This window comes from Panthera pardus, unplaced genomic scaffold (assembly GCF_024362965.1).
Source record: "Panthera pardus isolate Hobbes unplaced genomic scaffold, ASM2436296v1 HiC_scaffold_3, whole genome shotgun sequence".
NCBI classification, from domain to species: Eukaryota; Metazoa; Chordata; class Mammalia; order Carnivora; family Felidae; genus Panthera; species Panthera pardus.
The window spans coordinates 34,908,873-34,932,184 of NW_026526876.1; the positions used below are offsets into that span (position 1 = coordinate 34,908,873).

Below are 23,312 nucleotides of genomic sequence, written 5' to 3' on the forward strand. Positions count from 1 at the left end.
CTGAGGCTGATTGAAAGAAAGAAGGTGGGGGACAGAAGCACCATGTTTGCCTCCATAGGCAGGGCCCTGAACAACTCCAGGGGGCACCATTCACAGTCTTTGTGCAACATGGTGGCCCTGGGGGTGAGACTGAGACCGGAGACTGAGTCCTGAGGGACCTCAACTCTCTCCTGAACTTTCTCCTCCCAAAGCTCAACCAGGTGCTCTGCCCCCAGGCCTTGGAGGAGGGCTCACTTCTGACTTGTGGCTGGAAGCCTCTGGTAATCTACCCACTCTTCTGCCTGTGCCCCTCCTTTCTTGGGGGCACTGGCAAACAACCAGGATGACCTCCGTGGGGCCGGAGGGCTCAGGAGAGCCTGCAAAACTCCCGTCCTTGGTCTGTCCTTAGCTCATCTCAGGACTGCGGGCAAATCCGGGCCTTCTCTGGGTCTCTAAGGTGGAGTGAGACTGGATGCCCCTTCCCTGAGGTGTCTCTAAGCCCAGACTCGCCAGCCTGTGAGCCTGTTGGCAGATGCCCAGCACCTCGATTCACACCAGTGGCCACAGGCCACCTAAACAAACCCCAACCCTGACCTCCTTCCAGCCTGGACACAGGCTCTCTCCACATAGTGGAGACTTCTAAACAAACCAAGCTGGGGTTTACGGGAGACGGGAGACGGGAGACGGTGCATAAACAAGCAGAGAAGGAAACAACCAGGTCCTCCTTGCTGCAGCAGGGGAGGGAGACACAACCAGGTGTGGTGAGGGACCCTGAAGAGAGATCAGTGCAAGGGGTCCCAGTGTAGCCAGACGACTGCTTGCATGTCCTAGTGCAAGAAATATCCTGCCCCCACCCAGGCCTGTTTGCTCCTCCACAAGGGGGAGGGATTGTCTAAGTGGTCTTTAATGCCCTTTCAGGGTTCTAAGTCTAGCAGGACAGAGAACCCGCCAAGGGGTGCCCAGTATTCCTCATCCCAGCCCAGCCCATCTACCTGGGTCAGGACCCTCTCTGCCAGACCCTGCCCCAGCCCAATGCGTGCCTCTCTGCCCTGTCTGCTGCCCCTCTGGCTCTTCCTCACTCCTCCGCCTGCCTGCTTACCCTCACCTTGGCCAGCCCCTCTGCTGCCCCGTGCTTTTCTGCACGTCCCTCCTGCCAGGGGACAGACCGACTAAAAATAGTCCCTGCAGCCTTTCTCGCCCACAGCTGCCCAAAGAGCAGGAAATGAGGGGGGCAGGGAGGCCCGTGTCCTGCTCTCCCCCACAAACTCCCAGCTCCAAACCAAGTCCAGGACTCCAGCCTGGGGAGAGTGCCAACCTGGCCATCTCAGGGGCATCCCACACCCCTTCCCTAGGGGAGAGGCCTGCCCATAAGTGCCTGCCATCCTGGAGCTGTCCCTGCCCTCCGAGAGGAGGAGAGCGGAGGCAAGCAGTCTAGAGGGAAACCTTCCCAATTTCTGACAAATCAGTGCCAACCACATTGTGGGCACCGAGAGGGCAGGGCCTGGCTCCACTGACTGGTCTTTTGAGGGCAGAGGGAATTGGCATGGGGAAGTTTGTGCTGGTTTCCTTCATCCTGGCCCAGCTGGAGAGAAGACAAAATAGTGCCCCAGCCTTAATTATGCTAATCCTCTGCTCCCCAAAATGTGTGGGTACAGACATAGGGGTTTCGATGGCCACCCCCAGATACCATGAGAAAAAAAGCTTGAAAGAATAGCAGAAGATCTTGGCTGCCCACATGTAAAGATGAAAGCCTGGAGGCGAGAACAGGCCATGCCTTCCAGGCAGGGCATGTGTTGCCCCCAAGCTGAGTCAGAGGCTGGGAGGGAGGAGTTGGGGTACACAGTGCCAGGGGCTGTGGTGCCCCCACCCCTATCCCACCTGGGATTCTTGACACCTCCCAGCCCAGGGAGAAGGCCCTCCCCACACAGGAGGAAGGAAACCAGCTTAGCGACTCTCTGGAGGCCAGAAGGACAGCCCTGCACCAGGAGGCAGGCGGGAAACCCAGGAGTCCTGGCGCCCAGCCCAGAGAGTGAATGAGAGAAATACCTTGGAGGGGAGGAAACAGCCCAGAGTGAGGCAGACACATGGTGCCCCCAGCAGCTCCCAGATGTGACCCATAAGGGGGAACTGGCCAAAGGGGCTGGATGGGGAAAGTGAACACATTTCCAAACAAGAAGAGAAGAAAACAGGGCCAGGAGAATGGGGGAGGGGGCAGAGCCAGCCTGGCCCTCACCTGCTGTCCTCTCCTCCAGGTCACGGTCAGAGATAGTGTCGTTTAGGCCACCAAAGATCAAAGAGGTCCTGGGGTCCTGGGTGGATTCCCCCCTCCCCTAATCTTCATTCCTAGCCTCCTCTGGCACCCCTTCCCCAGGACCAAGCCAAGCCGGGAGTCCGCAGGACCAAGGTGGTGCCTGGGAGGCCTGGACAGTGCCAGGGGCAGCCCTCATACCATCCTCCCACTGGCTTCCCTCCCCCCTGCTCTCAGCCGCCACACATATCTCAGCTGTCCAATCCGATTAGGGCCCCTGTCCAGTGAGCCGGACAAGGAGGCCACTGGGCAGGGGAGAGACAGGGACAAGGACGCTGAGCAGGCATGGCAGAGGAAGGTGGAGACGGGGCTCAGGGGAGAAGGTGTGGAGCCCCAGAGGAAGAAAAGCCTAGTAGAGAGATCTGTCCTCTCTGACCACAGGCTCTCTGGCAACAGCCACCACCGGCATTAGGGTAATTCTGCAGCCCCTAGGGCAATAGCCTGCCTGATTCCACCATCCCCCAGATGGGCAAGGAAGGATTGGGGCGAGGGAAAGCCAAAGCAGAGAGACTGACCTAGATTTAGGAACAGAATCCCATCTTAGAACCCCCACTCCCACCCCAGCGGAAACTACCATTTGCACTGGGTTTTAGAATACATTGTCTTATGGGGCCTTTATGGAGGTGTCCCTATCAGGCAAGCGGGGCTTGCTACCAATAGCCATTTTTACAAATGAAGAAACTGAGGGAGATAGTCTGAGACATTAGTCTGCTGTCTTCCTTGTATTAGCCTCACTGAAATAAATTCCCTTCTTTGTCAAAGAAAGAAAAAAAGAAAGGAAGGAAGGAAGAAAAAGAAAAGAAAGAAAGAAAGAAAGAAAGAAAGAAAGAAAGAAAGAAAGAAAGAAAGAAAGAAAGAAAGAAGGAAAGAAAACTGAGGCTTCAGTACAAATGCACATACCTGTTCACACTCAGAATCTCTACTTTGCTTCCTGGGTCAAGAGCAGAACTAAGTCTGAAGTCACTCCATTATCCACCCTTTCCTACAAAACCAACCTGTTGGGGATCCAAGGAGTCATGGAGACTGCAAAGCACACCCCACACCTAGATAGAGTTCACAGTTGGGGACAGGGGACATGCTGCCCACTCCACCACAGAGAGCTAGAGGGGCTCCCCCAAAGTGTGACCAGTCTTTCCTATCACTCTCCTCCCCAGTCGGCTCTGCTCAGAGGCGATATACACACATTCACACAGTTACTCTGACAGGTCATACACCCCTCCTGCAAACCCACTAAACCAGAATGAGATGCCCTAGATCTTCAGAGAGCAGGCTTTGTCAGCCCCCAGCTGGAGGGAAAAATAAGCCACTGTAAACAGTAGGTGCCATTCAACCCTTTCCCAGAGAGCCTGCAGGAGGGCAGAAGCTTTGGGGTAACACCAGGAGCCTGAGGCTCTGAAAGCCAAGGAGCCCAGGGAGCTGGCATGGCTGGGTGGCCTCCCAGATCTGGTCCACACCCCCTTCCCCAGCCATCTGGGCTGAGCCTGTTCTGGCCTGGGCCACATTCTGGGATCTCTCCCCTTCAATGCACGCAGCCACCTTTATCCAAAGCTTGTAGATTTAAAATCACATGGTCTACACACACACACACACACACACACACACACACACACACACACACACACACACGTAGTTGGGGGGGGGGTTCTTTGCAATAGGTGCTGAGGTATTGGCAGTGATGGGGGCTCTAAGCTGAAAGAATGAAAGAACTTTCCCTAGAGGAACAGGTCACCGAAAACTGCTCACAACCTCCACTACCCTCCAGCAAAGCCTTTAGCCACCTGAGTGTGAGATCTGGAAAGGGGCATTAGTTCCCCTACAAGGTGAGTAGGGAGTTGGGGGCAAACCAAAGTCCCAAGCTCTTGGGGCGGGGAGGCCAGGAGGAAGCGAGAGACAAATCCCCCTGGAAGGCTCTGGTTCCTCTCCTGCTCCCTCCACTATCACCCCAGCACGGTAAATTCTCCTGTCGAGGTGAGGTGGGGGAAGGGGGATTAGGCAATACTGCAAAGGAGGGTGCAAGGGCGTGGGGCCTGGGCAGACCTTCCCCCCACTTTCCATTCTTAGCCTGAGATCGGGGAATGCCTGGGAGGGAGCGCGGGAAGGGCGCTGCAGGGTGCGGGGGGCTCCGAGCTCTCAGACACCCCACTGTTCCCAGGCTCCCACCTCCCCGGACCACAGTGATCAGTGGGGGAGGAGGGATGGGGAAAGCCTGAACTGGCGAGAGGGAAACGACCAGATCAGCAGCGGAGAAGCCCGGCGGAAGGCGGCCGAGGGGGAATTGGGAAGGGGCGTGCGCGGTCCTACCTGCTCAGGTGTGTGCTGGCAGGGGGGCGATGGGGTTCCCAGGAGAACCGGGGAAGCCCTCTCAGCTCGATTCAGGATTCCCCCCTGCTTCTGGGTTAGGCTGCTGCAAGAGGCACGGGTTTCCGTTGGGTCCTAAAGGCCACTCGGCAAACAGTAAGCTCTCCCCGCCCTCTTCCACCAGCCCTGGCTGGGTCAGCGGGTGCAGAGCTGACTGATAGGGGGAGAAGGAACTCACTGGGAGAAAGCAGGGTGTCTCAGTCATGGGCTGGAGACCGGAACAGTCCTCAGTCTCAAATACACAGCACATGGATGACTTTAGCTGAAGACAGGATAATATTTGACAAGAGGAAAAGGACATTTCTTCCTTCCTGCCCCTAGCAGATGATTTGGGCTTTGATGTTGAAGATGGGGGTTAAGATTTCCTTCCTTACCACTCCTGTTAAGCCACTTAGCCATTGAGAATTTGGGGATGGAGGTATGCATTTTGGACAGGTGCTCACTCCTATCCCGCCCCTCAGAGACATAGCACAATCTCCCCATCCCTCCCCACTATTCCTAAGTACCTAGGACGCCACCCAGGGGAGGGGAGGGCGATTTCCCCACAAGTAAAAGGGCGATGAGACATCCATGGCAGTTGGAAACTGGTAGTTTCATATCTTGGCTAGGGTGTGTGTACCTGGGAGTGTGCTAAAGTGGGCAGACATGCACATACAGATGAGAGTATGAGCAGGTGGAGCTGGGGGGCTTTGGGTTACATCTATCACCAGAAATGGCAATTGTCAGCAGGAGGAGATTCAGAACACATAGGGGTCAACCAGTGCCGCTGCCCAGCCCTTAATCCTGAAACTTTACCAGAATGAATTCAGTAAAGAAAGAGTATTTTCCCAGCTACCATTTGGAATAAAAATACAAGGGACAGAGGGACCTCAGCACAATTAGATCAGCTTCAAGGTTACAGGCCCAGTTTAGGATAGGTGATTTTCCCAAGTACCTCAAAAGGAGGCACTGGGGTTTGGGTTTGGTGGGCCAGGGAAAGGTGGATGGGAGGGCTGCAGAGGGCTGGAGTGAGAGTATTTTGCAAGGAGAATTGCATGCATCTCCAGCAGCAGCAGCAGAGCAGGGAAAGTGTCATGGGGTGAAGGGACTCTGTGGGGCAGGAGGTAGTCAGGGACAGATTCGAGGGCAGGGAGAAAGTATGGCCTCTTCCTAGAAGGGGAGAGGGCAGCAGTGTTTCACCCACATCTTTCTCCCCCTTATAGGAATTACTGAGGAAAGGAGCTAGACAGGAAGGATGGAGGCCCCAGGGTGGAGTCCATGGGGTGAGCTCAGGTCAAGCCTTTCTCCCTAACGTGCCTCAGTTCCCTCCCAGCTGTTAACCAGGGCTCTTGGTTCTTCCCAGGCAGTTAATGAGTGTTTACAAAAGAACTTGGAGATCCTCAGATCTCAGCTGGGCCGCCACTACAGTTATAAAGCCCAATAAGGGCGAGTGTTATTTGGAGAGGGGAGGAGTAGGGCAAGAGGGAAACGGACTCCTCTCTTACAAACTAAGGATAAAACCGAGCCCAGAGAGGAGCGCAAGCCTCAGCTGCCACAGGATATCCTTGTGCCCAGGGACGGAGGTCACGCACCCCAGTACCTCCAACCACCACCAAAGGCTGGCCTCCAGCTAACTGCAGGCAGAACCCAGACTAGCAGCTGGTCTTCATTAACTCCAGCTTTTTTTCACCCCCCACCGCGAACCCAAGGCTTCTGCAGGCCTTAGCTAGAGGGGGCTGCCCTAGCCCGACCTTGCAGCTGACTCGGGGACTGGGGGCACCGCACCAAAGGCCAAGTTACCAGCTGAAAATAAAGTTGAAGCAAGATTCCCTTTCCCCATGGGGAGCAAGGAGAGAGGAAAGAAAGGAGTGTGGGGGTGAGAGGGTGGAGGTGGGGGAATTTAGGGCAAACAGCAGGCAGTGAAGTCAGCTGGATTGAGGCCCAGAAACCCCCACACCCTGGGGCCAAGTCTTACTCCAGCTTTGCTTTCAGCTTGAGTCTTGGCTAGGCCCCAAACTAGGGAAGGCCCTGGCTGCCCCTTTCCGCCTCCCTACCCCCACCCTTATTAAATACACATTTTATCTCTCAGCATCTTCATTATCTTAACTGAAGGAGACAAGCAGTGGATGGCGGCAGCGGAGAGCGCGTCGGGAGAGGGGGGCGGTGTGGGGAGCAGGCGCACCCTTGTTATAAAGTGCTGATCTAGCTCTTTCAGGCAGTGTGGGAAACAGAGGAGGGATCAAAGAGAGGGAGGCTGATTCAGAACTCAATTAGAGCTTTTTAAAAAAGGAGCTGGCTCTCTCCTTTCCCCAGTCTTCAGACAGCCTCTACCCAGGCCCCTTGCGCCCAATTAGCTTCTACTGCCAGTGCCTTGGGGCTGGGGTTGAAAATCAAGGGAGGCCAGAGGGCACACCTTCTCCCCCTACAGAATGCACTTCTGAGAAGAGGGAGACCAGTGCCGTTTGCAGCATGAAGGGGAATGTCTTAGAGGGCACCTCAGATTTTCAGGAAGAACCTGAGATCACCACTTTCTTCAAAAGTTACAAAGTGGGACACCAAAGGTGTGTTCCTCCCTGATCCCTTGCCAAATGGAGGCAAAGCTTCCGGCCAATCCCTAGGGACACTAGGTAACATCCAGACAGGTGCCCATCTTCCCAGCCCATGGGTAGGACTCCCTCTCCCCAAACCCGAGGCTTCCTGGGAGCAGTGTGGAAGTTGCCTCAAGCAAAATGCCACTACATCAGAGGGAGCGATTGGTACGCATCTGTGAGACCAATAAACGCTCCACAATGTGTCAAGACACATCTTGTAAGATGGAGCACCCTTCTTTTACAGGGCCCTGCTCCACCTCCGTGCAGAAACACCAACAGTGTTTACCTTCTGATAACTGGCCTCGAGATGGAGGAAAAGGCAGTGTTTTCCTTGGTTCATTTATCCGTCCATTCAATGACTGTTTACTGAATACCTACCAGGTACCCCACGCTGTACTAGGTGCTGGGGACAGACACAAAGGTAAGTACATCTTGGCTCTTTCTTTTGGTCTCCCTCGGTAGTCAAGGCAACACCTCTCAATAGATATTTTTGAAGATCCTCAAGAAGTATCTCAATCCTACCTCCCAGTTCTTATTGGTCAATCTTAAAAGGGCACTTAATAAAGGCAGGGAGCAGTGGGTGGGGGGTGGGTAGCAAATAGAGCTCTGCCAATATTTTTGATCTCTGGGTAGCTTGGACCTCACACACTCTTGCCAGTTAGTTATCTACCCACAGGCAAGTCTTCACTGAGCCAGAAATGTCAGCGGCAGCTCTGGGGTTGAAACACACCAATTTTATTGTGTCTATGTTCTTTCCATGGCAATACCCATCAACACTCTACGGAAGCTTAATCTGCTTCTGTGAAGAAATATAAATCAGGATATAGACACACACCCCACCACCTTCAAGAGGAAGAATGTAGGTCAGCATCTTTGCCACTACTCTATGTGAAACAGGCTACAATCCTGGCAAAAACTAGTAACCACAAGTCCGGCCCATCCCTCTAAAAATCCCACTACCTTCCCATAGCTCTCAGCTTCAGTGAGAAACGCCAGTAAGAAAAGCACTTTCTTCCTCCTCTCAGTCTGCTCTCTGGCTGTCTGAATTACACTTAAGACTTCACTGACAAACATACATCAGCTTTTGCTCCCACAAGGGCAGTGGAAGCCAAGCAGGGACTCTAAGTCTGCTTCACGCATCATTGACAGAACCAACCCTGTTCCAATTGCTGAAGTCTTAAGAGCAGCAATGACCTAGAAATTGACAGTGGGGGGAGAACTGAAGGAAAGGAAACTAACAAACCAGTACACAAAAAACCCTATTTCCAAATACCAGGGGAAAGGGAGAGAAAAGAGGTAGAAGGGAAAGAAATTTGGCCCTTTTGAATCTGCAAATGCAATCTTGGCTCAGAGCCATGGAGGATACATAGCAGCCCCACTGCGAGTCAAGCCATGTTCCTGACTCAAGCCCTACAGTTAAGAGAAAGGCGCCAAGCCTCAAACACAACGAGGTGGGGAGGCCGCTCCTTTTTGGGCAGGATCCTACTGTGGACACAGAACAGACAGCAGCTGCCCACAGTGTGGAAACAAACTGTAAAGCAGTCACGTCTCTTAAGGCTGCAGCATCCAATAAAATGTAATTTAAATCAAGCCTCGCATCTGTTCTCAATCCCATTCAGTCTCTGCTTTCCATCAGCCTTCGGACAATCTTTGCAATTATGCTTGTTAACCCTTGTAGCCCCAGACACTCTCAGGCTTCTAGGTACAGAACTGTGTTTTCCACTCACAGATGACCCTCAGAGGGAGGGAGTAACCTGGTAAAGGTGAGAAGGCGAGAACGACATTCAGACTCTCATGTACAGACAATGCTCTGCCACACCCACCGGTGGGTAGTGTTCATTTCAGAGGGCTCTCTCTGCATGTCCTTCTTCTATCCCATACCATCTGCCGTGGCCCAGATCACATTACAAGGATACAGTGGGCAGCATGAATGAAACACTGGCCAACAGATCATTTGTACAATATCAAGTTCCCCAACTCAAGTCCTGTCCGAGAGGTAAAAGAGCTCAGTGAGCACAGACTTGGTCACTGGCTCTCAGACCATTCACATCGCACATGGTTTGCATTCCAAGCATCTGCTTGAGTTATATAAAAGTATAGTAATCTCCCAAAGGGATCAAACTGGTTTTCTCCCCCTTCCCTCAAAACTACCCCAGCCCCAAGCCTGCAGTTTTAAGGTAGTCAGTGTTATAATGGTGCCCTCTGGTGTCCCCATCACAAATTACCATTTAATGCCACTGGAAACCAAATGAAGCAAAGGGAAGACTTGAGTAGCCACATGGATTAATTTATCTAACAAGACTGGAAAAATCTGAAGCTCAGATGAAAATCCAACCCCAAACGAAAGCATCTGGAAACAAGTGGCTTCATCTGAGGGCAGCTAAGACTGTGGGACAGTTTGGGGAGAAATTTTCACATGGTTTTCTGAAAGTCTGAGCTCTCTTGAAATGTGCATGCTTAAAAAGACAAAGGATGCAACTTGAAAATAAATATATTCACAATCCGTACAGTTACTGTCCCTTTACCACCCCCACAGCCTTGGGAGTGCCCAAGAAGCTCAATGAGTCTTTAAAATGTCACAGTGTGGAAGCACTTGCAACACAAACACAATATCCTCCAAAAAGAAAGAAATTCTTTGATCAAATCTCCAGATCTCCACGTGGACTTGCTTATTTTCCTGCAACATCCTTTTTCTCTCTTCTTACTCTAGCCCCAAGGTTCTTTAAAATATGCCAATGTCTGAAGAAACTAAGAGGTAAATACAAGCACATTCCACAACATAAATCTTGTGTACTGCAATACAAGCATATTGGTTAGAGATACACAAGAGGTGGAGGTAGTGAATATAATTAAAAAAGGTCTACTTGGTAATTTTTAATGCATAAAATAAGACCCCAAATTATTATTCTGCACTAATATTCATGAATCCATAGATTAAAATTTATCAGTTTCATGTTAAAAAAAGGTCATATTGTTTTCACAAATTACCATTGAATGCCACTGAATGGATAAAGTACTAAAATGAAGACTCCATAGATCTCTAAATGCCAGCTGGATACTTTCAGGTAGCATCATTAGTATAAAAGAAAAGAATTTAAGGCAATCCAGTAGCTAAGATATTTCCGATTAAAGCTTTGTCTTTTAGAGCATGCTCTACTTCCTTCTCTTCAATCTTCAAAGACACCTGGAAAGAAGAGAAAAGGACTTTTCATGGTGGAGAACTCACAAAAGTCAAGTTTTTATTACACACATTTCTACCATGTTGAACTTCTGTCACAAGAGGCAAGAAGTCAATGGCCCGCAGAGAATGCTTCATTCATACCATTGTCCTATCCTCACAGATCTTTTTTTTTTTTTTTAATTTTTAAAAATGTTTATTTATTTTTGAGAAACAGAGTGCAAGCAGGGGAGGGGCAGAGAGGTAGTGACAGATCCAAAGCAGGCTCCAGGCTGTGAGCTGTCAGTACAGCTCAGACAAGGAGCTTGAAATCACGAACCACCAGATCGTGACCTGAGCTGAAGTGGGATCATGACCTGAGCTGAAGTCAGATGCTTAACCGACTGAGCCACTAGGTGCCCCCCATCCTCACAGATCTTAAACTCTACTTAACAAAAAAAATTGTTTACCTAACTGTGGTCATATTTAAATCTTTACTTTAGCAAAAGATAATCTCTCCAAAACATGACAATTAAAAGCATTATCACAAAGAAGCAGTTAGTTGTACCTTTGTGAAGCGGGTTTCCTTGTTTTTCTTTAATCCTAAAATGCCCCTGGCCTCCAAGAGCCCTGAAAGTGACAAACACTCTGACTGGTCCACAGCTGCCACCTGCTGTTTGCGACAGACGTTACTATAAGCTTCATGTAACTGGGAGGAATAAGGAAGAACAAAAGTTGTTTAAAAGTTCTATCTTTTGTAACTTTATAATCTTTTTTTTTTTTTTTTAAATTGTGAGTTTGCATTTGTAGGTTATCTGAATACCCTAATTTTCCCTCTTTTCAATCAAATCCTCGAAGAGGCACACTGTAGACATTGCCAACAGACTGTACTGTAATGCAGGAGAGGAGCTCTATATATTTCTTAGGGAGAGGAAGAAATGGAGAGGAGGAAATTAATGGGAAATTCTCAACCACAACCCAAGGGAAATAAAGCCAGTTGCCTTTTATATGGTACCAATATTTATTCTTATTGTTAAAAATCCATTTTTAATTCATATCAGCTGGAGCATAATAGGCCTTTTGGACAATATCTGCTCTGCAAAGCAGATTCTCAACTCACCTTCCCCAGAGTGACCTCTTTGATTTTCAGCTGCCTGGTCAAGAGCAGCAAAGAGCAGACCAATATCTTCTGCTGAAGGGGGAAGGAATCTTGTGCCCCTTCTTGGCTCAAAGTCATTCTGTTACCATCAACTTCTGAGATGACTTGGGATATGTGAATAAGACCAACCCTCCTGGGAACCAGTGACTCAGAGGGCGATTTACCTAAAAAGTAAATAAATCAAGCTTAATTAAAATTTTAAAATATCGTGTGCATTGAGACAGACAATACTAAGTTTTAGCTGAAAGAAATTCAAGTGCAGTCATGTGGTGGCAAAAGTGGAGGTTCCAACTCTGTGACTAGAAGCCAAAGGATGAGAGACAATGCTATCCTTAAAAATATGATGACTTGGAAAATTGGGTTTTCCTCTTTCTGGGTAGAACGGCAAGCTATTTTGTCCTGTGGAATGCAATTTAATGTCAGGGAGACAAAATCCACCTCAGGAAAGAAGGACTAGACAGAAAACTACTGTATTCTGCCTTGGAAGTTCTTAGTATCTTGAAGATGAAAAAGAACAGAACCTTAAGGCAAGGATGATTGTGCATGGTAATTAAGAAAGGAAAAAGAAATTGTAAGAATTACCTAATATCTTGAATCAAATGAGTGGCTAAATGTGGACAGTAAAGGGAATCCTACATAATTCTTCTAGATAGCCTCCCCAAATGACCTTTGAGGTTTGGTTCACTTGCCTAAGCTGATCTACAATAGAGCAACACTTGAGAAAATGTCATTGGATATCTTAGCAGATAGCACCATCTCGGAGGCGGGAGGTTGGGGAACTGCCAACAAGATGCCTAGGACTGTGGCCTCATTGTTTGGACAGAGGAAGGATTTGCTCTGTAACAACCTTTGCCTAAGTTACTTCCTCAGACCACGTGCAGTCACCCCGAAGCAATTTGCTTCTATTTTGTTACCACAAATGGGATGCTGCTGTGAACTAGCGGTAGTAGAGAAACTGGAGATCACTGATCAAGTAGCTGAATCTTAAAGTTGAAAGGAATTTAGAGGTCTCTTCTTGCTTCCTACCCCAAACAATCCCAACCAGTGATCATCTATCCAGCTTTTGTTTGAATATCTTCAAAGCTAGGGAACCCACATATGTGTCAAAGAAGCCCAGTTACTGCTATTTACTAGAAAGCGCCTTCTTACATTTAGTTGAAATCAGCCTCCGTATAGCTTTCTGGAGCCATTAAAAGCTAATCACACATACCAGAGGTCAAAAGACAGGAATGTAGTTAGTCTGATAATTTATGCCAGAAGCCTACAACCTCCTTTAGCTATGTGTGTGCCAGTGGTGCTCACAGGGGCACTGACAAGCCTAAATGTTATTGCTTGAGGAAAAGGAATAATCTGAAAAGTTAAAGAGAAACCAATAACCTAATCTATGCATTGGTATATATTACCTACCATTAATTACCAATAACCTAATCTATGCATTGGTATATATTACCTACCATTAATTAGCATACGCTCTGAATTTGGCTACTTCTGAAATATTTTTATTGATTTCCTTTCAACAAATTGATGAAAAGGAAGGGAGGAAGGGAGAGAAGGGGAGAGGGGGAGAGAAAAGAAAAGAAAAGAAGAGAAAAGAAAAGAAAAGAAAAAAGAAAGGAAAAGAAAAGAAAAGAAAAAGGAAAAGAAGAGAGAAAAGAAAAGAGGGAAGGGAGGGGAGGGAAGGGAAGGGAAGAAAAGAAAGTGAGTTTTCTATGGAACTATAGTGCTAGAAACAATTTTGATAACTCTCAACCACTGCAGGAGTGAAAGAAGAAACAATCAAATCAGACTGTCTTGTTTCTAAAGATTAACACTGGATATTAAAATACTGACAAGATACGTAGTTCAGGGCCATTTTACATCCGCCATGACTAAGAGAACAAAGCTAACGGAAAGGAAAATTAATTTTGTCATTTTTCTAACAGCCCACTGTAGCAATATCATGTTTGTATCTTCACCCTCCTACACATGTGTAAAGGCTTGAGATATCCCAAGTTGAACAAGATTCTCTCACTGTCTGACTCTTATTTACTGGGCTTCCTTTTCACCTATATCAAGACCTAAAGTGCACTCAACACAAGAACCCAGAGAGAAGCTGGGCAAGCCTTATTGTCTACAATTTTCATTTCTAGAGTTTAGAAAGAAAACTTACTATGACCCAGCCATTTCTATAACACCCTGGGGAGCTCATTTCCAGCAATGCATGGACTACAGTACTGACAGGCCAGACTCAAGTAAAGTAGATGAAATTGACCAAAAACAGAGAATACAGAACAGGATAAGTGTGGATTTAACTGTGTTCATTTCATCTTTCTACCCCTTTCCTCAGAAAAGTTAAGCTTCCAATTATAAAGGAAGACGGGAAGGAGATAAACTACTTACATTCAGACAGCGGTTTGAGGATAGTCTGGCTTTTGACATCCGACTCTACAATTTCAATAGCTCTCCTATAAAAAAATATTTCTAAAATTAATTTAGGCTGAGCCAAACCAAACACCACACCAAACCACCAAGCTCAAAAACAGACACGTGTTTTATAATTTCAAAGCCCCTAAATGAAGCTGGGTTATGTCTCAGCTAAAGGGGACTTAATTGCCTTGAAATAATTTCATGGACCAGGGAATCTGAGAAACTTCAACACTATATGGTTTCCTCTTATAGATGCCAAGTAGGTCATCATACATGTGGCCAATAATAACATTCTGAACAAGGAAAAAATGTCATGGATAGGAGAGAGGATATGTGGGTGGGTGACCGACTACAGAGAGCCAGTACCACCCATACGCACTGGAGCTAAAAGGGGAGTCCTTGGCTACATATACATATGATACATATAGGCTAAACCACACCAGCCTACATGACAATTGCTCATAGTTGCAGTCTTTACCCAACTAGTTTGCTGACTAGGGGAAACTTTCAAATCCAGGATCATGCCATCTAGCAATAGGCAGAGCTTACTCTCCCACTGCTGTCTCCAAAGTACTTTGCCCACAGGAAGCCATAAGCCAGGCCTGGATCTTTTGCATGGCAGTAGGGGGAGGTTGGACCAGCGGGCCAACACAGCAAGTATCATTTTAATGGACCCAGTGTCCCTACTGGGAAGGAAGAAATTTCATCAGTCAGCACAGAGGCTTTCCCCAGCAGGAGGGGCAGAGGATGGGAAGGGAGAGAGAGGTCTAGAGTACAACTGTGGGGGACCACCAACAGGAGGAAGGGGTGCTCACAAAAGGAAAGGAAGGAAAAAAAAGTCTAAAGGCAAAGATGGTTCAGGTCCATAAATAAACCTGCTTGAGACCAGCTAATGGAAAAGTAAACTGGAGTCTTTTTTAATACAAATGTAATTAACCAATCTATAATCACCACAGGGAGTGCCAGCAACATCTCATTTGTTTCTCCCTCTGTAGGTAATGGACTGATAATGTTTCAGACATTAACACGGTGGAAATGCAGAGCTCCCCACTGAGAAACAAGTCCTCCTTTCTGAGTGTAAGAAGTGGCAGAATGCAGCCTCTTAAGCCACATTCACTTGAGTTACATGAGACAATTAACATCATTTCTTTTTTTAATAAAAGTAGCCGACAGTGCCATAACTCACCTGCAAACATCTAGTGCTTTTCGAACATCTCCTGAAACAGCAGAGACTTTTCGGGCACAGAATTGAATTGCAGCATTGTCCAGAACCTGATCTCTAGATACCTTTGGACAAGACATAGGGGATGACAACATGAAGTATAATATTCCCCCTCTCTGTAATTTAGGTCCCTGATATACATATTTTCATGTTAAGTCTAAACTTGACTGGCCACCCTTTAGGATCTAAGAGATGCCTTTTTTGCTCATAAAGTAAATGGAAATTTCACACATTTAAGCATTCTGTAAGCATGTACTTGAGGTTCATGAATGGGGAAAAAAGGCAATCAGAAATTAGCAAAACTAAACTAAAATAAAATCTATTTGGTCATTTTCAAGAGAAAGTTTTTTTCATAGGCCCTATTTTTAAAGGCCATTTAAAAAGGATTGAGGGGCAGGGCGCCTGGGTGGCTCAGCCGGTTGAGCATCCGACTTCTGCTCAGGTCATATCTCGAGGTTTGTATGAGTTCGAGTCCCACAACAGACTCTGTGCTGGCAGCTCAGAGCCTGGAGCCTGCTTCAGAGTCTGTGTCTCCTCCTCTCTCTGCCCCACCCATGCTCATGCTCTGTCTCTCAATAATAAATAAACATTAAAAAAATTTCTTTTAAAGGATTAAGGGCACTTGGCTGGCTCACTCAGAAGAGCATGCAGCTCTTGATCTTAGGGTCATGAGTCTGAGCTCCACATTGGGTGTAGAGATTACTACAAATACATAAACTTGAAAAAAAAGAGGAAAAAACAGTATTGAGTGATTCTTCTCTTATTTTTATTCCAACACTGAGGCACCCAATAAATGGAGCCTTGGGTGGAAATTCATATAAAAATGTTCTCACTATGGCCCACAAGAACTCCCTGCTAAGGAAAGCAATCTAAGCAAAAATATTTTAGAATGACTGCTAGGCTTCCCCTCCAGAGCTGATCCAAGAGATACATAATGTGGTACAATAGGTGGGACTTACCAGATCAAGCCGATCCTGCAAGATAGCAGCTATCTGATTTTTGGTATAAGGTGGGAAGTTCAACAGCTGTGGCTTACATTTTTCTCTAGCTTGAAGCCTCGGCAGAATTCTGTCCGTGAGATCTAGGGTATTAGCAATACCTGAGGAGGAGATAAATACTACCAATCATCAAGGTCAAATCACCTATAAGGAAAACTAAACCCTTTGAAAGCTGAACAAAATTTCTAGTTATAATCCAGCATTCTAACTGTTGCTTCTCACTTGCCACCCACCCTCCACCCATACTTATTAGGTAAGATGTACACAGTCACCTTAGAATGCTCTGTTCAAGTTAGGTTTAGAATTGTTCACTAATAAATAGGACCAGATAGTCCAAAAATCAACGGTCTCTGAAATGAAGTATTATAGCATTTCTATTCAGACTTCACAAAACTGATTTTAGGTTAAAACTACTATTATTTTGTAGTAACTTTCATTTTGATAAGAAAGCAGAAAGCTGGCTTAACATAAAATAGGTGATAGATAAGATGAAGCGATTAAAAAAGAATTCTTTAGAACCATCCTGTAACATTAGCAACTGAACACTAACCAATCAGCACCAATCGAGAATTGCTTAACCATGGCCATTCGAACAGCGTGTACAACACATCCTGCCCTTTGCTGTCCAGCTGATCCACCTCGTCCAACACCAACACACTACATATAAAGAGAAGTGATTAGTATCCATGTTCACCTTAAGTCTCCAATCTGTGAGATCTGGGCTGACTCAAGTCACATTCCTACAACTGACACCAGTTTGGAGGTCATAAGCTGTCCTCTCTCCAGTCACTGTTACAATGATAACCCCCACCAGCACATAAAAGTAACATACAGGTTTTTCAAGCAATTAGTTTAAAAACATTTTTTCCAATTTAAAATTAGAACGTGTATTTTTCCTCTCTTCTTTCCCTTTAAGCATATGTAACTACCTCTTGTACAGCAAATATAGGAAATGTTCTTTTTTTATACAAACTGATAAATTCAAGAGACTAGAATATGAGTTTGTGGGCAACAGACCTTGCAGATTTTTATAGAACAACATGCAGCAGAGCAATACTTACATCATGGGGCCCTTCTCTGCAGTCATATGGTTTTCCAGTTTCTTCATCATGTCCTTCCCAGCTGGCCTGCATACTTCTTCCTGACAAATCTCCTGAGCAATAGCTGGGAATACAGCCTGGGCAGTCCTCAAGGACATGCAATTCAGCATGATAGTTTTAAAGCCTTTCAGTTCCTTCTAGAAAAATGCAAACATGAGAGATATTTTGCCCTCAGATAAAGGTTTGATGGGACCTAAAGCGTCTTTGAGGAGTTAAATGCATGTAAGAGAATAAGTTCTACTTTCATTTAGAAAGATTTAGACAATGAAACTAAAAACATCTTATTTGAGGGAAGACTTCAATCTCCTAAGCATGTCTGCTTTTTCTTAACCCTTAATAACCAAGTGTCATTTTAGCAAGAGCTTCATATTTCAGACTTTCAGTGTACCTTGAGGTCTTGCAGAATTCGGCTTAAGCAGGCAGTTTTTCCAGTTCCAGGAGGACCAGAAAGATAAAGACTTCCAGCTTTTTTCCCACAGATGTGCTCCCTCAGGAAATTCCTGATGACATTCATCTCCTTTTCCCTGGCAGGCAGCCGATCTGGGACAGCTGTATTCAGGACCAGCTTTGCTTGCTGGTAGCAAGTGCCTGTGTCAAACGTGAAAGGACAATTAGATACAACAGAGGAGACTAAGAAGATCCACTGGGTTTCATCTGGAGTCACCAGCTTGTTTATGAGGCTGTACTAACAGCTGACATGTGAGAACGAACCTTCTTGCTTGAACAGTCTCATACATGCAGATTCTTTCTCCAGTGGACATCTCTGCTCAGAATTTGTTGTAATCTCTTGACCTTTTCGAACTGAGGAATGTATTTTGTTTTGGTGAACTCTGGCTTGTTCTCTTTTGCTAGGAGACTTAATTGTCAGCTGATTGTCAAACACCAATCTGCGCCCCTTAGGTGTATGGAAGCGAGGGGGGCCATTCTCTTTCTTGCCTTGTTTTGGTGGAGAACAGGGTGGCAAATGGGGAGTGTTGCATAGATTATCATCACCTGAAATATATTAAAATCAAAATACGGTCATTCATAGTAGTGGATAGTAAAAGGACTTGGAACATCTCTGCTTTTCTCAGCAAGAGTCAAATTTCCATAATCAAAACCACCAAAATAAAATGCCTCTCATCTAGAAGCAAATACTGGCCACCAGATGGCACCACTGAATCTTACTACTATTTGGCAGAAAGCAAACGGGTTTAGTGGGATGAAATTTTTAACATTGCTCTAAAACAAGGTTTGTCAGTCTTGGCACCATTGAGATCTTGGACCGAATAATTCTTGTAGGGAGCTATCCTGTGCATTGTAGAATGTTCAGCAGCATCCCTGGCCTTTATCCACTATGCCACTCCCTCAATTGTGACAACCAAAAAATGTCTTTAGATACTGCCACATCACCCTTCATTTAAAAACAAAAAAACAAAAAAAGATCTAAAACAAGACAGGATTGCCAACTACTGTTCTAAAACAATCTTCTATTATTTTGTTTCTATTAATTTCACCATTAATGAGGTGAAAGCTTCAAAATACTATATAAATAACTGCAAGGTCATTTAAAACACTGACGACTAAGTTCAAAATTAAGGAACTGAATACCAGAACTGTTAAGCAGTTCAGAAAGTGACCTCAACACGGAGCTTAACTCTGAAGTTCAGTAAATGAATTTAGCAACTATTTTGAAAATAACCAAAGTGAACAGAGTGGTCTTTTTTTTTTTAACTAGTTTAAGAACACAGTGGTCTTAAATGAACTTAGGAAGCTGCTTCAAAGGACTAGGCATCTTATTATTGAAGAAAGAGAGGTCAAGAGCTACCAGTCACAGGGTGCCTGGGTGGCTCCATCAGTTGAACACCCGACTCTTGATTTGGGCTCAGGTCATGATCCCAGGGTGGTGGGAATCAAACCCCGAGTGGGGCTCTGTGCTGAGCGTGGAGCCTGCTTAAGATTCTCTCTCTCCCTCTGCCCCTTCCCCCCACTCATGCTTTCTCTCTCTCTCTCTCTCTCTCAAACTAAACAAACAAAGAGCTACCAGGCAAAAAGTTGTACTGCTATAATGGATAGCTTACCAAGACGTTTTCTGGGGCTGAGAGGCAGAATTTTTACACAAGAACGGCGTGAGGCCTGGACATTGGTCAGTTCTAGTTTGGTGTCACCAGAAGTTTTAGCTTTGTCCAATGTCCGAGACAGCTTCTTTTTTGGAAAACTGATTGTAGCCTGTGACTGGGATCGGGTTTGAGGCATGATGGCAACACGGCTGGGTACAAAAAAAGGGAACAGGGCAATCTGTCAATATGTAAAAAATGAAGGAAAAGTAGCTAACATGGAATTTATAACTAAGCAACATTTCATAAGTAAATTATGTGATAACAATATTTTAGCATTCAGTTCTACTTCACATCCAAATCTGAGCAATAATAACAAACACTTGCTGTCTACCTACTGTGTGTAAGACGCTGTTATAAGCATTTTATTTTCACTTTAAAGAATCTCTACACCCAGCGTGGAGCTCCGACTCATGACCCCTGAGAGCACAAGTCGCATGCTCTACGGACAGAGCCAGCTCGGGGCCCCTTAGGCACTGACTCATTTAAGTTTTACACACTAGAGGTCGGCACTCTTACTATTCTTATTTTACAGAGGAGAAAACTCAGAGGGACAAAAGCCCAAAGTCATAGCAGGCCAGGCATTCTGGTTCCAGAGCCCAAATTCTTAAGCACTTGAGTGATGCAATAAAAAGTTTATCTTAACTGACTTCTACAGGACTTCTAATTCCCTCACTCCGGGCACGGGGTGTGTCTTTATCACCAGGTTGGCCCAGTACCCTGACATATATACGGTCTTCCCTCCACCCTGCACTCAGTCCTCACGCCACACCTTCTCAACCCCACTCCGAAACATCTCCCTCCTTCGACATTCAGCCCCTTTATTCCACGCACGACTGCCAGGCTACTCCCTTCTCTTACTCCGACCCCAGACCTCTGACGATCTGAGCTCTTCTCCCCTCACTTCACCTCGATCCTCAGGGGGAAGCAGCGGCCCTCGCCGTAGCCGCTCTCCCAACTCCGCTGCCTCCTGGGCCTTAGGCCTCCCCGAGCAATCCTCTCCTCTCCACCTTACAAGGCTGAGTACCTCAGTGCTGGCTCTTTCTCACGTCTCTCGCACACGGCTTCTGGGATTCTTCAGGGCAAGTTCCGGAATAAACTACACACCAGCTGCAGTAAAGCCCAGCCGCACTCGCGCCAAATCTGCAAAGCCGCAGCTTTACCGCCTCCCGCCAAAGCCCGACCAGGCTTCTGATTGGCTGTCGCTAGACCGCCGCGCGCCTTGGCCCACGCCCCCTCCTTCACTTCCAATCCAGTCGGAAGGACCACAACCAATAAGAGAGCCCCAGGTCTCAGAGCCACTGCCAGGCCACGCCCATCGAGCAGAGAGGGATTCTACATCCGGGGCCTCCGCGGGAAGACGCAAGGTTGCGGAGGGAGCGATTCTGGGTAAGGCAAATCGAGCCGGCCGCAAAGGGCAGCGGGAAGTGTAGTCTTAGCTTCAACGCGACTCTGTTTCCATGCTCATTTTTCCGTGGGAGGTGTAGAGATGTGGTTGCCCCTTCTCACTGGCGCACGTACCCATTTTCATTATCCTAATGGTATGCATTTTCAGAGACCTACTACCTGTCATGACAGGGGAAGGGGGGGGCAGTTCTGTGTGCCAGGCGTGATACTAGGCGCTTTACTTACCTAATGTTCAACCTGCAAGTCACAAAGCGAATGTGCAGAGGGTTAGAGGTCACAGCATCTTGGTGGCGATGAAGAGCTTAGGACCCAGATTTCCTGACACCCAAACCGAGGTCTTTTTTGTAAAGCTCTACACATACATACATAAATACAATACACTTCAATCGCAGTATCTCCTTGATTTGTGTTTCAAAGATAAGAAATAGGGCCAGGCCTTTGCTTTTGTTAAAAATAACATCCTGTGCACCTTCTTATCAATTCCATTAATCCACACCTTGTGGGGAGCTGAGAGAATTATGGACCCTTAATTTTAAAACCTTATTTTATGGCTAAACACTGGGGTTTCAGGGCCAGAGAAGACCCCTATAGAAGAAGAGGCAAGCTGAGCTTTTAATGAAAAATATAAATTAAAGGAGTAATTTACAGGCCGGCTTCCAAAGCTAATAACCTCAGGTTCCCTTGAAGGCCAAAACCCAATTCTAGGTGATGGCAGGCATTTATCTTTCATTCTTTAGTTTCAAATGAAATAGAGCAATGAAGCTGAGAAATAGGAACCAATGGTATTACAATCATCAGTTAATTATAATTAGTTCATACGGGAGATAAAGCACAAATACTGAGTGTTTAAGTGTATGCCAGGCACTGACCTCAAGTATTTTACCTATCATCACCTTACTCTCACAAACATCGCATAAAATTGGTGTTATTTTCATTTTGCAAATGAGGAAACTGAAATAGAGGGCTTGAGTAAATTTGCCCAAAGTCACACAACCAGTAAGTGGAAAAACTGGCATTTGAACTCAGGAAGTCTGACAGGAGATCAAATTCTTGACCACTTAAATACAGGGGGAGGTATTAGATGCAGGTCCTAAGTAAGAAACCTTCTGTGTACTTCTAAATAGGAAGGGATGGGGGTGCCTAGTTGGCTCAGTCAGAAGAGCTTATGACTCCATCTCTGGCCGTGAGTTCAAGCCCCACGTGGGGTGTAGAGATCACTTAAATAAAACTTCAAAAGTAAATAAATAGGAAGAGATGGTGAAGGAGCACATTTTGGGAAGGCTCTCTAGGAGCTGGAAACCCTAAGTGAAGAGACTGACGTGAATGGAAAAGTGTTACCGTAGAATGGAGGCTTTTTGACTTGATGGTATTTCTGATCTCTTAATAGAGCGATAAAACCCGGGAAGCAACATTTACTGTTCATGTATTTTGATAACCTGGCCACCTAAGAACTGTCCTTAATAACCTGAAATGGAAACATGTGTCCAGCCAGCTTTAAGGGGTAGTGGCAAACAACCTCCCTCAGTTACAGTGGGCTAGAGGGAGCCCAGGAAGCAATGAGTACTTAATGTATACATCTTGCAGGCTATGAAAACACTCACCAGGAAGAAAAACAATGGTCCAAAATAAGCCTACAAGATTAAATGACCACCGTGGAAGCAGGCAGAGAATCACAGAATGTCTGGATTGAAAGGTCCCTAAAAGGTTACCTACATGAAGCTCTCCCTTTCCGATACTACAGGAACATGCTGCACATGCCACCAGTTTCTTGCTTCTGTGCCTCTGTCCTTGCTGTTTCCTCTGTGTGGAATGACACACACCATCCTCCCTCCCTGGCTGTCATAAAGCCTTTTAATAAGCTACATAGGTTTCTCCTGGCAGCTGTCCTGAAGTGTCCTCCTAGACTCTGAGCTCCCTGGAGGCAAAGACCGTGTCCTATTCATCTTCATATTGTAGGTCCCTGGCAGAGTAAAGTATACAATACGGGCCTGCTGAAAGAACGGAAAGGACATTCCTGCCAACTGGATATCCACCTTTTTCATGAACACTTTTTGTGGCTGGATAGCATAGAGTCCTTTAAATTTCACACCCCATAACCTAGGAGTGGAAAATTAATTCAATTATGTGTAAAAATGATCCAGACTGGGCTCCAGTGCTGTCATGATGTCAGACGTGAAGCATTTCCCTGTAGTTCTCCTCTGGGGTGGTTAGGGTCTTGAGGTTGACATTTTCCTTCTCTTACCTCTGTCTGCAGAGCAACAGAAGTCAGAGGCAGGCAGCATCCTTGCAGCTGTGGCTGGGCGGGGCCAGGAAATACTTAAACAGGCACATTCACAGTAAGCAGCTGTGTCTTAGTAATAATGACAGTTGACACACTGGAGTCCTTATCACCTGCTTAACTGATAACACAGTAGCATGAGGGAAGGAATCAAATCACACTGGAAGGACCCATCCAGTGCACAACATCCTTGTGTGTGCACCCATGCGCGCGCGCGCACACACACACACACATACACACAGACTAGCAATACCATCTCAACAGGACAGAGAAA

At 46.5% G+C, this 23,312-nt stretch overlaps 1 protein-coding gene and 1 long non-coding RNA gene across 7 annotated transcripts in view; one reads left to right on the forward strand and one right to left on the reverse strand.

The window, feature by feature from the left end:
- The window catches only part of CDC6 (cell division cycle 6), a 44,930-nt gene that overhangs the window by 16,796 nt on the left and 4,822 nt on the right, over positions 1–23,312 (reverse strand). The window contains exons 1-12 of one of the 6 annotated variants that reach the window (XR_008418746.1): positions 23,003–23,274; positions 19,318–19,505; positions 17,969–18,250; positions 17,646–17,845; positions 17,219–17,394; positions 16,708–16,814; positions 16,119–16,258; positions 15,124–15,224; positions 13,911–13,975; positions 11,493–11,695; positions 10,941–11,081; positions 10,204–10,399 (exon numbers count right to left, since the gene is read on the reverse strand). Coding sequence is in view for 5 of the 6 variants with exons in the window: in XM_053892834.1 (XP_053748809.1) it covers positions 10,310–10,399; positions 10,941–11,081; positions 11,493–11,695; positions 13,911–13,975; positions 15,124–15,224; positions 16,119–16,258; positions 16,708–16,814; positions 17,219–17,394; positions 17,646–17,845; positions 17,969–18,250; positions 19,318–19,492 (1,680 nt within the window). In the remaining variant the exon portion in view is untranslated. Of the gene's footprint in view, positions 1–9,688; positions 10,400–10,940; positions 11,082–11,492; positions 11,696–13,910; positions 13,976–15,123; positions 15,225–16,118; positions 16,259–16,707; positions 16,815–17,218; positions 17,395–17,645; positions 17,846–17,968; positions 18,251–19,317; positions 19,506–20,262; positions 20,347–20,380; positions 22,560–23,002; positions 23,275–23,312 lie in introns of those variants that run through there. The other 5 variants (XM_053892836.1, XM_053892834.1, XM_019416063.2 and 2 more) reach the window with 5 other exon arrangements.
- Positions 3,931–18,085, forward strand: LOC109247448 (uncharacterized). The gene is made up of 3 exons (XR_002071743.2): positions 3,931–4,107; positions 7,460–7,636; positions 17,789–18,085. It is a non-coding gene; the product is annotated as an uncharacterized LOC109247448 (long non-coding RNA).